The following is a 14,464-nucleotide window of genomic DNA, read 5'->3' as shown; positions in this document are numbered from 1 at the left end:
AACCCCCACGCACCCACTCCCTTGAAGTGCTCGCTCCAATGTCATCCTCTCCGCAAGAACTCCCTTCCCGCACACCCCTCCTGGTGGCGACCCCACCCACGACTCTCTGTTTCCCTGTCCTGCTTCATTTTCCTCCGTGGCTCTCACTACCATGCGCTACACGAGGCACGCCTGTATTATTCGATTGGCTCCCTTCCCCTCCAGAACGAGACAACTTCATGAGACCAGAAATCTGTGTCCGTTGCTGTGCCCCCAACTCCCACAACCGTGCCTGGCACACCTAAACGGTAGTTACGGTTGAGCAAGAGCTACCAGAGCCCAGTGGTGAAGGACCAGCATCAGTAGCCAGGCCCCAGGGCCAGGCCGCCTAGGGTAAGCTGCTTAATCCCCCAGCACTCGAGTCCTTACTTATCAAAGGGACAAACTCAGCCTCCGTCTCCTGGGGGCGTCCCAAGGATTAAATGGGATAATCCTGGTCACATACTTTGCAAGATGCTGACACCAGATGTGCCCCACCCCATCCCAAAAAGAATCATTATCGGCCCTGCAGGCAATGAACAAGATGTCTTGCAGGGAAGTGAGGTGACCCGATTCAAAAGAGTCACAGCTGGTTATTGGCAGACAGGGACTTGAACCACGAAAATCACTACCCTCTCTGCTGAGGAAAAGAAACAGGGGAGAGACGGGAAAGAGGAAGTGAGCAGAAGGGGGAGAGGGGAGGTGGAGAGGATGGGGGGGAAGGAAACCTAATGAGGAAGAAGAAACAACCACCGCTGACCACATCGGCCACCCAGGTCCCAGCTCGAGCGAGGGCAGACCAGAGGCCACACTCGCTTGTTTCCTTTCTTCCCCCATGCTGACTGAGCACCTACTATGTGCGGGCACTGAGCTCAGTGCAGGGGCCCCAGTGGTGAACACAGCGGAGCTCCCCGGCCCAGCAGACCCTCCCTTCCAGCGGACGTGCACAGCCAGTCATTATAAACAGTTCCTGGTGACTGTCGTCGCACGGCAGAGCGCTGGGTGCCCGTCGCAGGTGGCCGGTGCTGTGTCCTCCACACGCCTGGTTTCAAAGACGTTGCGTGAAAGAAAGGACATAAAACATCTCAACATTTTGTATTGATCACATGTTGAAACAGGACGACGTGTCGGGTTAAATAAAGTGTCTATTAAAATTAATTCCGCCGGTTTCCTTTTCACTTTTTAAACTCAGCTACTAAGAATTTTTCTAATTGCTTTGGTGGCCCCACGGCATTTCTGTCCGACAGCGCTGTTTGGGGTGACGCGTGCTTTGGAGGGGAATGAGAGAATAGAGAAGATGCCCCTGGTGGGGAGGGCCTCCGTGAGAAGAGGGCGTTTGAGTGAAGGCCCAGAGGGCGGACAGGCAGGAGCCGCACAGAAACCTGGAGAAGAGTGTTGTCGGGGTGGGGGGGGGAGCTAAGTCCCTGGGGCGGAGTGTGCCCTGAGTGACTTTAATTAAGGCGCCAATTCTCACATGAACGCAGATAACTTCTTACAACCGCTTTCCTTCGGTGAGTGGAAATGCGTCTCCAGCCTCCTTTCTTCCCCCAGAGCCGGCAGCTGGGCGTGGCTTTTGTCCCCAGTTCCCAGGCCTTGAGATGACGCCTCCCCAACAAGAGGCGAGCGTCCACCACAGCACCACGTTCAGGAGAAAAGTGCGAGTGTGCGGGAGCTGTCAGCCCAGGGCGGTGAGTGAGGAATGGCTCCGTTTCTGCCAAGGTACCGGACCAGAGAGCCTTTACCTGTCCCCACAGCCCACAGCGGCGGGACATGTGTGCCCGGCCCCGAGGGCGCCCCTGAGCGCTCCCGGCCCGCTGTGCCTCCCCAGGGAAGAGACGTGACGCCCACTCACGCAGCATTTCCTGCTAAGCACCCACTCCATGCCAGGCTGACTGTATCCTCGGGGCTGGGGACAGCAGGGCTAGCGAGACAGACAGCTGCCCTCTTAGTTGGGGAGAGAGATTTAGAAACGAATTGAGCAAACACATACACAAACCGTGAAGGACGTTAACTGGCCCTAAGTGCAGAGGAGAGAAACAAATGAAGGGACGCCTCAGGGAAGCGAGGGGCGGCGGGGTGAGACGTGGAGGATCAGGGCCAGGGGAGCGCACTCCTGGCAGGATAACCGGTCCGTGCAGAGGCCGGGGCCCACGTGGGAAGGAGACGGGCCGTGTGTTCCAGGAGCAGATAAGCAGAGACAGTGCCCGGAGGGGCCAGCGGCCCCTTCTGGAGCGTGACCACCCCACTTTGAACCTCTGGCCCCCACAGAGTCTTTCACGGCACTCTGTCTGCTCTCCGAGCCGGTGCCGTGAGTCCCAGTGTCCCCTCTCCCTCGGGCTACGGCGGAGACCTCTGACGTCAGTTGCCTGGCCTTCCAGCTAAAGAGGGACCTGGTCTGACCTGAGTTTCAAAGTAGCTTCCAAAGATTGCTGCTTCTGAAGGGCTGACCCGGCCTCGCGCTGGACGGGACGCAATGTCCAGACGTCCCTGCAGGGCACACTGGCAGATACGGGCCAGGAAGGCCTCCATGTCTGAGACCGGCTTCAGAACGAGCCACAAAAGTGAAAAGACAGATGCAGCAGCCGGGGGGAAAACTGGGATGATTGAAGAATCTGAAAAATGGGTCTGTGGGGGCTTATGGTACTCCTTTCTCTACTTTTTAAAGACTGTCTTGATTAATTGATTGATTTTTAAAGAGAGGAAGGGAGACAGACTGAAACATTGGTTTGTTGTTCCTGTTACTCATGTGTTCACTGGTTGCTTCTTGTACGTGCCCTGACTGGGGATCGAATGACCTATCGGGACGACACTCTAACCAACTGAGCTACCCAGCCAGGGCCTATTTTCTCCATTTTTGTGTCTGTTTCTACTATGGACCAAATGTCTGTGCCCGCCCCCAAATTCCTAACCCCTTGCGTGAGGGCATTTGGGCCTTTGGAAGGTGGAGCCCTCATAAGTGAGCTCAGTGCCCTTATAAAGGGACTCCAGGGAGCTGCCTCATGCGTCCTGCCACGTGAGGCCACGGAACCAGGAACCATCCACGAGCTGGGAGTGCACTTTCACCTAACGTGGAACCTGCCAGCACCTTGATCTTGGACTTCCAGCCGCCAGCAGCGTGAGACCCGAGCAGGGGCTGTTTACAAGCTGCCCAGCCTGTGACGTTCGGTCACAGCAGCCCGGACGCACGAAGGCAATTAATCCCACAATGGTCCGTTTTTTATAGTTTCCTTTCGTTGTTGTTGTTCGGATAAAAATACATCTGGGCTGTTGTTTGGGGCTCGGCAGTAAAAAGCCTGGCTCAGGTGTGAGGAGGTGTGGTTGGTTGTCTTGGGCGGCCCAGGGGGCAGTGACCTGGGGGGGTGGGAGCCAGGGAGAGCTGTACTTGGGATGCAGAATCCACAGCCCCCACAGATGGCTCAGGGGTGAGGGGCAAAGCAGGCAAGAAGTCTAGGGTGGGCCCTATCAGGAGGGGCTGACTCCTTCAACAAAGACATTAGGCACATACCCTAATGCTGGGCCTGGGGATCCGATGGTGGGCGGAGGAGCCGTGGTCCCAGCCGGCAAGGCGCTCATGGTCCCGAAGGAGAGGCTGACAATAAATAATCATAGAGGTCTATAATTACACACTGCAGGATTTTTTTTAATGAGCTCTAGAAGAGCTTGAGGGGGCAGGTGCCATAGCGGGGTGCTCTCACCTGCCTCTGCCCCCCACCCTCGCGTCGCCCCCAGGAAGGTGAGCTGGGTCGGCAGCCGGGCTGTCCTCCAGCCCCCAGTGGGCTCTGGCCAAGAGGAAAGGTGAACCGGGCGAAGCGAGGCACGATTCCCAGCTGGCTGCTCTGCCACTTTCTCAGGCTCCAGAAGCTTTCTGCTAACCTCCTTTGCTCTCGGGCTCCTGAGAACCTACTTCCCCTCCCCAGAAACCGGACTGACGGGGTGGCCTGTTTGGCTGAAATGACACTCTGCGGCACACGCCAGGGGGGCCACTTGGAGCTGCCGGGCGTCCCAGCATCTCAGAACTGCCTAGTGCACCCACGAAAGTGTGAGAGCCACTCCGTGTGCGGGGCGTGTTCTGCAGGCACGGGCAGTGTTCACACTTTCCACGGCAGCCCCCTGGCCCTGCAGGTTCCCCTCCTGGCCCCTCCCCCTGCCAGCCGCAGCCCGAGGCTGAGAACAGCTTCAGGACCCTTTCTTCCCCCACACCTCTGTAAACGGATTACCTGGATGAACTGGTCCTCTGCGGAGCCCTCTGCAAAGCCCCTGCTCTGAACCGGTCACCGTTTTCCGCCCAGCCCCTGATGCACAGGGTCTGGCCAGAAAGGAGGCGCTCAGAGGAGAGGAAGCGGGACCTCGTTGCGGGGTCCTGGGTGGCGCACACGCTGGGCGAGAGCCTTGAGGTAAGAACGCAAAGAGTAGGGGGGGCTGTACTTTATCCTCGGCCGAACCTCCCTAGACCCCGAGTGGATGCCTGAAACCGCGGAGAGCACTGCGCTCTATGTAGACTGTGTTCTTCCCACACACACAGACTCACGATGGAGTTTACTGTCTCAGCCAGGCACAGTGAGAGGTTAATGACAACGCAGTGATGACGGCATGCTGCAATGAAAGTCACTGAACGCGGCCTCTGTCTCATCGTACTGGACTCACCTTCCTCCTCCTGGAGGAAGCGCGTCTGGCTCCGAACTGCCGGTGCCCCCCACCCTGCGCTGTGGGGCCATTGTGAAGTACCTCTGCGACACCTCAGCAGTCTGCCTGGTGACCAGCGTGGCCCTGGGGACTGGCCTCGGGAATGTCCACAGTGTGGAGATGATGGACAAAAGGGGGGTCCCATCGCCAGTGGGCTGAGGGGATAATGTGAGATTTCATCCCACTGCTCAGAATGGCCCGCAACTTAACACTTCTGAATTATTAATTTCTGGAATTTTCCACTCAATATTTTTAGACCAAGGGTGACCACTGGTCACTGAAACCACAGGAAGTAAAAACCACAGGTAAGGAGGGTGACTGTTGTTAAAAACAGCAAGTCTGGAGCCGGACAACCCAGGTTCAAACCTCTGCTCTTCTTCAGACGCAGTCCCTCACTTTCCCCCACACCCTGTCGGTCTCAGGGCCGAGAACACCACTCGGACAGGGTTGTGAGGCGGAGTCAGTGCGTTCACACCTGTGAAGCCCTTAGACCCCCGTGCTCGGGGAGGCGGACAAACAGGGAGACCCCAGCTCAGGGGAGGGAAGACTGGAGAAAGCCAGGCCTGAGGCCTGAGGTCTGGGCCGTGAGCTCCAGGGGTAGACAGGCAGCGGGAATCGCCCCCAGGCACTCCCCAAAGCCCTCATCCTGGGCTGCTGGACCCGCCTCTCCCGTTTCATCTGCCCCTGGACTGTTACAACAGGAATAACAATTTGTAAAAAAGTTTCTATTGGTTGAGGGCGGTGTGCCAGCAGCATCCTCGAGGCTTCAGGTGTGAATATGCTTTAGCGACCCCTCAGGCAGCGCCGGGAGCTATGCGCTGGCATCCTGCTCCCATTGCACAGGCGGGAAGACCGAGGCCCTGCAGGAGCAGCCACTTCCTCGATGCTGTGAGCCCAGGCCCTCAGCAGGGACGGGAGGCCTGGAGTGGTGCAGAAGGGGGCCCTGAGGGCAGGCCTTTAAAGGCCAAGCCCTCACGTTGCTGCCCATCACAGAAACACAAACCGGAGCCACACGAGTCACCGCCGCCCACCCGTCAGTCTGGCCACTGGTAAGAAAAGGTACAAAGAAGTACGGATGAGGNAAGCCCTTAGACCCCCGTGCTCGGGGAGGCGGACAAACAGGGAGACCCCAGCTCAGGGGAGGGAAGACTGGAGAAAGCCAGGCCTGAGGCCTGAGGTCTGGGCCGTGAGCTCCAGGGGTAGACAGGCAGCGGGAATCGCCCCCAGGTGTAAGGTGGTGCAGTTGCTGTGGGAAACAGGAGGGGGCGTTCTCAAAAGGTGACCTTCGGGTTCCCGTCGGACCAGCAGCCCCACTTCTGAGTTTTTATCCAAATGCATCGAACGCAGGCGCACAAACAGGCATTCGCTCGCCTCGCTCTCAGCGGCACTACTCGCAGCAGCCAAAACGTCCGTGGGGGGACAAGCGGGTGCACCAACTGTGGCACACACGCGCGCGTGCAGTCACACCCATGGAATATTTTCATGAATATCTTGAATACCTTTAAAGTAGAAATCAAATGTCTTTTTGTTTTAAAATTATAGAAGGAATCAAGACAAGAATGATTCCTCCTGAAAGTAATTATTTAAAGGGGGAGAGGTTAAAAAAATGACCCTTCAGGGGTAAAAGTTGGGTAACCCGCTGACAGGGGTTTCGTGAAAACGAAACTAAAGTTAAACCCGCGCGATGACCGACACCACTGGTCACCTCCTGTCCCACAGCTTCTGTCCTGACCACGGCTTGTTCACGTCCCTCCAGGTCTCAGTAATATCGTGCCCCGCACTGTGATTGGCTTAGGGCTGGACATGTGACCCAGTTCTGGCCAATGAGACGTGGGGGTGGTGTGCTGGGGAACTTCCGCTGAGAAGGGGTTCGAGGAAGCGCTGCTTCCTGCCCGACTTCAGTTCGACGTGGCCCCACCCGGACCAGCTCCCTGGATCAGAGGTGGCCTTCGTGCCCTGCAGACAAGGCCGGAGCGGCGAGGTGGCAGGGGGCTGGGTCCTCGAGGATGTCCTTGGCCACTGAGCCGAGGCTGCCCCCCATCGCAGGCCTCCCCCCCGCCCGCCCCGCCCCGTGTGGAAAGGATGAATGACTTCATTGCTCATGCTGGCAGTTGGTGCCTTTGAGCACTTTCAGCCGAGAGCATCCCCGTGAGTTCAGATGTGCAAGCTCCTGGCAGTCGGCCGGCCCTAACCGTCACCCGCTGTAGCGACTGGCTCACCTGGGAACGTTTGCCGAGCGTCTTCTCTTTGCCTGGAGAAAATTCTGGGCGCTGGAGCTCACGAGAACAGTCCCTTCTGGGTCCGGGGGTTGGAGGCGTCCAGAAAGAAGCCCACAAAGTAATTTCAGATCGTGTTCAATGCCGAGAAAGAAACGAAAGAGAGTGGTTTGAGAAAGAGCCGCTGACCCCAAACTCGGCCCACCCTTAGAGTCCAGGGGGCCGAGCGGCATGCCAGCCTTGCACCCCATCCTCGGAGGTTCTGGGAGGTTCTCATGGTCAGGGGCACAGAGGCCTGTGTGGTTTTTTAGCTCCGTGAGCCTCACGTGCACTCAGGGCTCAGGGCCTTTCATCTCCAGCGGGGCTCCTTCACGTGTCCTTCCGAGTGGCAGTGGCCAGCCCCCGGGGCTGTGTGAGGAATACAAATCCTGCATGGTGGGGCGGGCCTGCTGGCAGGGACCAGAGGGGCTCCCACGCTGGCTGAAGGGTCCTCTGGCTTCTCCTCCCTGAGACAGGCCCCAGGCTGTTTCCCATGGCTGCTGAGAGCTGGCCCCCAGGAACGCATTTTGTCACCTGAACCGGAGCTGGTGCAATCGTCAGCGATGTGTGGGAACGTGTGGGGAGACAGCCTCCTCTGCATTTCCCTCTCCCCAGCTCTGGCCCCCAGAGAAGGGAGAAAGGCTGTCAGGTGGGAAGGAGTTTATTTCAGCAACGTGTTTACTGGTCCCAAGATACCTGGCTCAAGTTCCTGAAACAGGATCCCAAGGCACTCATGCAGAGAGAGAGGGACACAAGCCTGTGTCCCTTTGTGATTTATGTAACAGCAGGGCACTTGGCCACTGTGCTGCCCATTCCCTCACTTGGCTCCTCCCCGCCCCGTCTCATCACTAGGGTTCCTCTCATCCTGATCTTCCCGGACTCCATTCACGCCTCCCCGCCCCATCTGCAGTGGGCAGAACAGGGTCCCCTACAAAGACGTGGTCTCGTCCTAGGCCCCAGCACCTGGGAGTGCCACCCGATTCTGAAACAGGGTCTTTGCAGATGTGACCAGGGGAGGGAAGGCTGTGCTGGAGTGGGCCGGGTCCTAAATTCGGTAAGACTAGTGTCCTGAGAGGAGGGGACACAGAGATACCCAGAGGGAAGGAGGCCACGTGAAGTCGCAGGCAGAGACCGCAGGGATGCAACTGCGAGCCTGGGCCACCTGGAGCCACCGGCAGCCCCAAGAGGCCTCAGAGGGAGCCTGGTCCTCCGACACATGTGCTTCGCACTGCCGGCCTCCAGGACTGTGGGAAACCCAGGTCTGTGTGAAGCCGCCCAGCTTTGCCACAGCAGCCCCAGGAGAGGGAGCCCCATTCCCACTGTCCTGCCTTAGACCCGTGGTTCTTCTGGGGCGCACCTGGGAACTGCCTGGCCCCGCTCCCAGGTCACCTGGCGGGGCGGTCCGCATGGGTTTATGATTTTACGTTTCTACCCAGTCCCCATGAGATGCTGGTGCTGCTGGTCTGGGGACCACACTTTGGGAACCACTAAAATGCCCTCATCATGCCTTGGAGGACCATCCCAACCCCCTCCTGGCCTTTCACAGTCACTTCCTGCTCCCTGCGCCATCCCAGGCCCTGGCAACCCCTTCCCGTCTCTGCAGATTTGCCTATTCTGGATATTTCGTACAGAAGGAAGTCCATTAGCTCTGAAAGAGAAGCAGCCTACGTGTGCGCCACACAGTGGGGCTACCCTGGAGCCACGGATTAAGGCTTATTCAGCGCTGCGCCCCGGGAGCCAGCAGGAAACAGCAGATCCTTGTGGGGAAGTTGTCCCGATGCTGTATGGAACTTGCACGTAGGGGGACAGCCCGATTTCTGGCTTCTCGTCATGCAGGCAAACAAGGGTCTCTGCTGTCCAGTCACTTTGGGGTGGGGTTTTTACTGACTTGCCACCATGAGCACTCTGACTGATGTCACCCTCACACCAACCCCCACACACGCATGCACACACACACACCCCCGTGGCCACGATGCCCCTAGCCAAGAGCCTTCACACATGCTGTTCCCTCTGCCTGGAAAGACTCCCCTGTTGATTCCTTCTCCTTTTGACCAGTGCCTACTCACCACTGGCTCTTCACTTAAGAGTCTTGTTCTGGGGCTTGTGGGAAGTCCCTCCTCCATTGTGCTGGACAGGACCCATGGGTACTCACAAGTGACCCCTGCATTGGAGAGAAGAGAGGGTTCTGCTGGGGAGGGGGGGAAGATGCTGGCCGGGCCACCCCCCGCGTGGACTGCATTCTCTGGGGTGGGGCCCCCAGTGGTGCACCTGCTGGGCCCGAAGGATGCCTTTCAGACACACTCTCCACCCCTGAAAAGGGCGACATCATCGTGCTCACGATCACAGTGCTGCAGGGAAGTGCCTTTTCCTGGTCCTCTGCACATGGGGTTGGGCTCAAACTTTTTTTGGGGGGGTAGAGAAACAATTTTATTGTAATCTAATCCCTCTAAAAGAGTCATTTACATGTTGACCCGGGACAAAGTAGAGAGCTGCAATTTAAATATACAGCCCTGGCTGGTGTAGCTCAGTGGAATGAGCGCGGGCCTGCGAACCACACGATCGCGGTTCAATTCCCAGTCAGGGCACATGCCTGGGTGGCAGGCCAGTTCCCAGCAGGGGACTCATGAGAGGCAACCACACACTGATGTTTCTCTCCCTCTCTTCTTCCCTTCCCCTCTCTCTGAAAATAAATAAATAAATAAAATAAAAATAAATATACAAACTAAGCCAATAAAGTCCTTACAAATGATGGGTTTGGAGCCCAGTTTTGATAGTTGCGTGATCATTTCCTGACGCCTTGGGGTTTCTCAAGATGTTCTAGAATATAAAAGTTCCTTCCCCGCAAGTGTTTGAAGAGAGAGAGAAAGGTTTTGTCTTTCTACAAAGCAGGATGAGGGTAAAGAGCAAGCCTTTTCATGTAAAGTGCACGTGACGGACCTGGGGTTTTAACAGCCTCTGGGCTCTGACCTCGTGCGGACCCCTGATGGTTTTCCTGGAGACTCGAGAGAGCAGCGCCACCTGTTACAAATGCCTTGCGGCCACTGAAACCAGAGCCCCGTCTGTGTCCCTCTAGGAGTGTAATTCTCTCTTTTTGTTTTTAAAATGGATTTATTGGGGTGACAGTAGTTAATAAATTGTATAGGTTTCAAGTTCAAAGTCTTAATTTTTGCCAAGCGGATAGCTAAAAGTTGCTTGTTGCTTCGCTTTGCACTTCTTTGCACCAGCTTTGCATAGATTTCCGGGCCGACTGCGTTTTTCTTCTGTGCACGCCTCCTCGGCTGCCTGTGGCCACTCCTCCGCTGCCCGCGCTCTGCCTGTGCCGGCTCTTTGCCTGGCACAGGAGTGGCAGACATGCGTTTTTTCCAAATGTGCTTTGCTTTTGATATTTTGTGAAGGTGAACTTTGACTTTTCCTGCGGTCAGACATACTTTGTCTTTGACGGAGAAGTATTGTGTCACATCCAGAAAAGCCTCCCAGGCTAAGATGTTTCTTCCACTCTCTTCTGGTATTTTGTAGGTGTTTTTTATTTTCAGCTATGGAATAAGCAAGAAATCCAGTTATCCCGGCCCAATGTTCCCACTGCATGAAGTGACTGTTTTTCACAGCCCAGTTTCTCCCTACACTTCGGTCTCTTTCTGGATTTTTCTTCTCTGCCCATTCCCTCTCTAGGGCCGCCTGACTGCATCTTACACACCAACTTTGTAATTCATTATAAAGCTAGTCTTCTCTCACTCTTTTTTAATCCTCATGTAAGGACATATTTTTTTCATTGCTTTTAGAGAGAGAAGAAGGGAGAGAGAGAAACATCAATATGAGAGAAACATCGACCGGTTGCATCCCACACGCGCGGAACAGGGATCACACCCACAACCCCTCGGTTACAGGATGAAGCTCCAACGACCTGAGCCGCACCGGCCAGCGCTTCCCTCACCGTTCTTCATTTTCAGAATTTTCCTGCCAACGTTCGTGTGTTTTTTTTCCCCCTTCATATCCCTCATCAGCATTTTCCCAAATTTCCCCAAATTTCCCGTGGGTTATTTCACTGGGGTCTCGTTGATCTCTGGGTCACTCAAGGGGACGCTGGCATTTCCCCCAAACGGATCTGTCCTCTCCAAGAACAAAGACGGTTTTGTCACTCACCCAAACTTCCTTTTATATGTAGTAGAATTTCAACACTTCTGCTCACCCTTCTCCACCTCCCCGGGAAGTTGCTGATAAATAGTTATTGTTGGGGTTGCTAGTGCAGACTGAGACTTTTCTCCTGTGATACGGAAAGTTGAATGTGTGTAGCCAGAGCCACAGGCTGCTGGAGTGGATTTGGGTGAAGACCCCCGAACTCTGCATCGCTAAGCCAGGTGCGGCTCATCCCCGCACCCACAGAGGTCTGAGGGCCGTTTTCATTCAACCGCTCCTGCCCGGCAGGCGCTGGAATACGAAGGTGAATGAGGGCCCCATGATTTTTTTTCTTGCACAATTCCTGTGTCAGTTAAAAAATAAACACAAAACACACTGTTTGAGGCCCTAGGGGGGATAATTGATGATGCAAGAACTATTATAATGTTATCAACCAATGACACCCCAATAAATTCAATGAAAAACAAAAACAAAAAAAAGAACGCTGTTCAAAAATGTGCAAGTTAAAAAGGAGAAAGCCCCCTGTGTCAGGGTTTAAGTTAACAAAGAAACCCCAAACTATAATGACTCTAACAAATTATAAATATATTTCTCTTCCATTTGAAGGGAAATTAGGACCTTTAAAATTTTTACTTTCCTGGACCCGAAAGTCCGGAGGTGGCTGGTGGCCCAGGAAAGACAGCCGGCCATCCAGGGACCCAGCCTCCTGCTGTCTCGACACTCTGTCACCCCAGCCACCCTCCCAGGGTCCGATCTGGCTCACAGCCCCTTGTCCCCATTCCAAGGCAAAGGAAGCAGGACAACCAGCTCCCACGTTGACAAGGTGGCCAGATGGGGACCCCCATCTCCACCTCTGTGGTTGGGCCACAACCTCGCCTGGAGGGCCCGGCCCGCCCACCTCCCTGAGCCTGGAGACGTCACCCCCAGCAGGGGAGCCAGGTGCTTGCTGCGGCTCCGGGGCCTCCGAACGAAAGGGAAATGGGATCAAACAGTACTCGGGGAGCATTCGAAACCCCGCCCATGCTGCCGCACCTCGGGCCTCATTCCCGCCCACGGCCGACAGCCTGCGGACGTGGACTTGAGACTGAAGAGGATCCCAGGCCCAGGCAGCTGTTTTGTCATTGCCTTGTTGCCACCTTCCGCATTATTGTAATTTCTGAAAAATAAGGAACAGAAATCAGAGCTTGGCCGCCACAGATGTGACGAGAGGAACTGAATCAACTCTACAGTCCTGCAGACCACCAACTTGGGCCCGGTCCAGAGCACGTGTCTTCTCCTTTAAGATCACCTTTCAAGGCAAGACCAGACGTCCACGAACCTGACCTGGCATTTAATGAGCTTTTGTTTGACAAGATGCGACAGTTCTGGAGATCCGGTGGGCAGACAAGACGCGAGTTGCTTAACGCTGCTGGCCTGCGCACGTCTGAATGGCTCACAGAGCACGCTGGGCGCAATGTGTTGTTCACCACTTTTTCAAAAAATAAAAAGCAAAACAGAAATGTGGAACTACATCCTCTTCCCTTTGAATGTGGGTGGCTGTCTCCTTTCCCATGGCACCCACCCCCCCGCTGCCCCCGCCGCCCCGCCCCACCCCAGGTCTCAGCTGGTTCACTGTCCACATTCCAGAGCAAGGGAAGAGGGAAAATGAGAATGGAGGCCAGGTTCTTTTTTTAACAACGTGACCTTGAAGTTGTGCCTTGTGGCTATACTGGCTTCTAAGGCACAGAATGAAATGTCCAGAATAGGTAGATCCATGGGGCGTCCACCGGGCTCTGGTGGCACGCTCGCCCTGGGAACCCAGCTGTGAGAGAGGAGGCCTGCCCGACCCCAGGAAGGTGTTGTGTGTGGTGTTTTGGCAGCAGACCCCACGAGGACCCAGCCAAAGGTGGCTCCAGCGGCCCGAAGTGGGAACAAGGACGCCTTCGGACGCCTCCAGCCATATCTGCCCCCAAACCCGTGAACGACCCACAACTGCCTTACTGACCCCAGAACCGTGCGAAGTGACCATCACAGGTTGTGTTGTCCGTGGGGGCAACTTTGCCTGCGAGTCCCCCGCCCCTGTCCGCCACAGATGAAAATGAACCTGCCAAGACACGACCTGCTTGGGGAGGAGAGGTGGTCAGTCTCTCGGAGGAGAAAGATCAAGAGCCCCTTCCTCAAGGGCTTTTATCAGGTTCAGAACACACGGAGATACAGGTAAAGCTCATCAATCAGTGTCAGGCGGCAAGGATCAAACAGTAGATAGCGTTTCAGAGAGATCTGAGGGCTTAGTCTGAATCAGTGTCTGCCAAGTAAGGGGGTTGCAAAAACTTTGGGAGACAAACTCATTTCCTGCTCAGACCCTTATCACATGAATGAAAGCACTCTTACCAAAGCAGGCTTCACAGGACTTTGTGAATTCTTTTTTATGCCCGATCACCCCAGAACCCGCTCCAGCCGGCAGAGGGCTGCCCCGCCCTCCCCGTCATAGGTTTCTAGGCTTTAGTGGATTAGAACCAGAAAGCGCTTCTCCCAGACGGAAATGGGGACCCAGGCTATGTCAGAATAGCCGGGCGGGGCAAGGGTCCATCACACCCCCTCTTTGCTGCAGCCCCGAGTCCTTCCTCGAGGGCCTCCCAAGTGATCATGTCTGGCTTAGGTTGCCCCCCCTCTGAGGGGTCGTACCCGTCACTGACTAACCGACCAAGCGCTGGGGGCAGAGATGGATGAAGCAGAAGCAGCGCTGCTGCCAGGGAGATAAGCTTTGTCTCCTTAGCAGCTTATGGTCCGAAGGTCGCTCACTCGGCCTGGTCCAGGCAGAGCGGTTCCCAACAGTTGTCCACCACTGTGCACGGCATGACTCGGGAAGCAGCAATACAAAACAGCACCATTCTATTTCTACAACCATATACATACGTGCGTGTGTATGTACATCTGATTGTATACACATGATTATATATATATATAATCATGTTTTTTTGCCCGTGTATCCCAAGAACTGCGTTCAGAATGTTTTCCTGATGGAGAAATAGTTCAAGTGTTCACGAAGTAACAGCAAACAGTGAAAGGGACGCCGTGGACCGAGGGTCCGGCTCCCCTGGACCTCATCACAACGACACGTTCACTCTGCTGGTTTCTCCTTCACGCCTAATTTTTTTTTGAATTGTGTTGAAATAGAAAACATAAGGAAAGTCACCATTAACCAGCTATAAGTGTGCAGCCCAGGAACGCCAGACACACTCACACCGTTGTGCACCGGGAATCCTGCAGAAGCAAAACCGCCCCATTAAACGGTGACTCCCCGCCCCCTGCCCTGGCGACCGCCATCCGCTCTCTGTCTCTGCAAATCTGATTACTTCAGACGCCCTGCATAAGTGGGGTCCTCCAGGATGTGT

At 55.5% G+C, this 14,464-nt stretch overlaps 1 protein-coding gene across 1 annotated transcript in view; it reads right to left on the bottom strand.

Moving 5' to 3' along the window:
- Positions 1-12,223, bottom strand: part of SCARB1 (scavenger receptor class B member 1) — a 67,831-nt gene extending 55,608 nt beyond the window's left edge. Inside the window, exons 1-2 of the mRNA XM_037051881.1 lie at positions 12,123-12,223; positions 9,023-9,117 (exon numbers count right to left, since the gene is read on the bottom strand). Of these exons, the coding sequence (XP_036907776.1) occupies positions 9,023-9,079 (57 nt within the window). The 5' untranslated portion in view covers positions 9,080-9,117; positions 12,123-12,223. The remainder of the gene's footprint in view (positions 1-9,022; positions 9,118-12,122) is intronic.
- Between the last annotated feature and the right edge of the window lie 2,241 nt (positions 12,224-14,464).

The sequence above is a fragment of the Sturnira hondurensis genome, unplaced genomic scaffold (assembly GCF_014824575.4).
Source record: "Sturnira hondurensis isolate 20B ecotype Veracruz unplaced genomic scaffold, ASM1482457v3 Scaffold0007406, whole genome shotgun sequence".
Classification (NCBI taxonomy): domain Eukaryota; kingdom Metazoa; phylum Chordata; class Mammalia; order Chiroptera; family Phyllostomidae; genus Sturnira; species Sturnira hondurensis.
The sequence above is the reverse complement of the archived record's forward strand: the minus strand, read 5'-3'. Positions and strand labels throughout refer to the sequence as shown.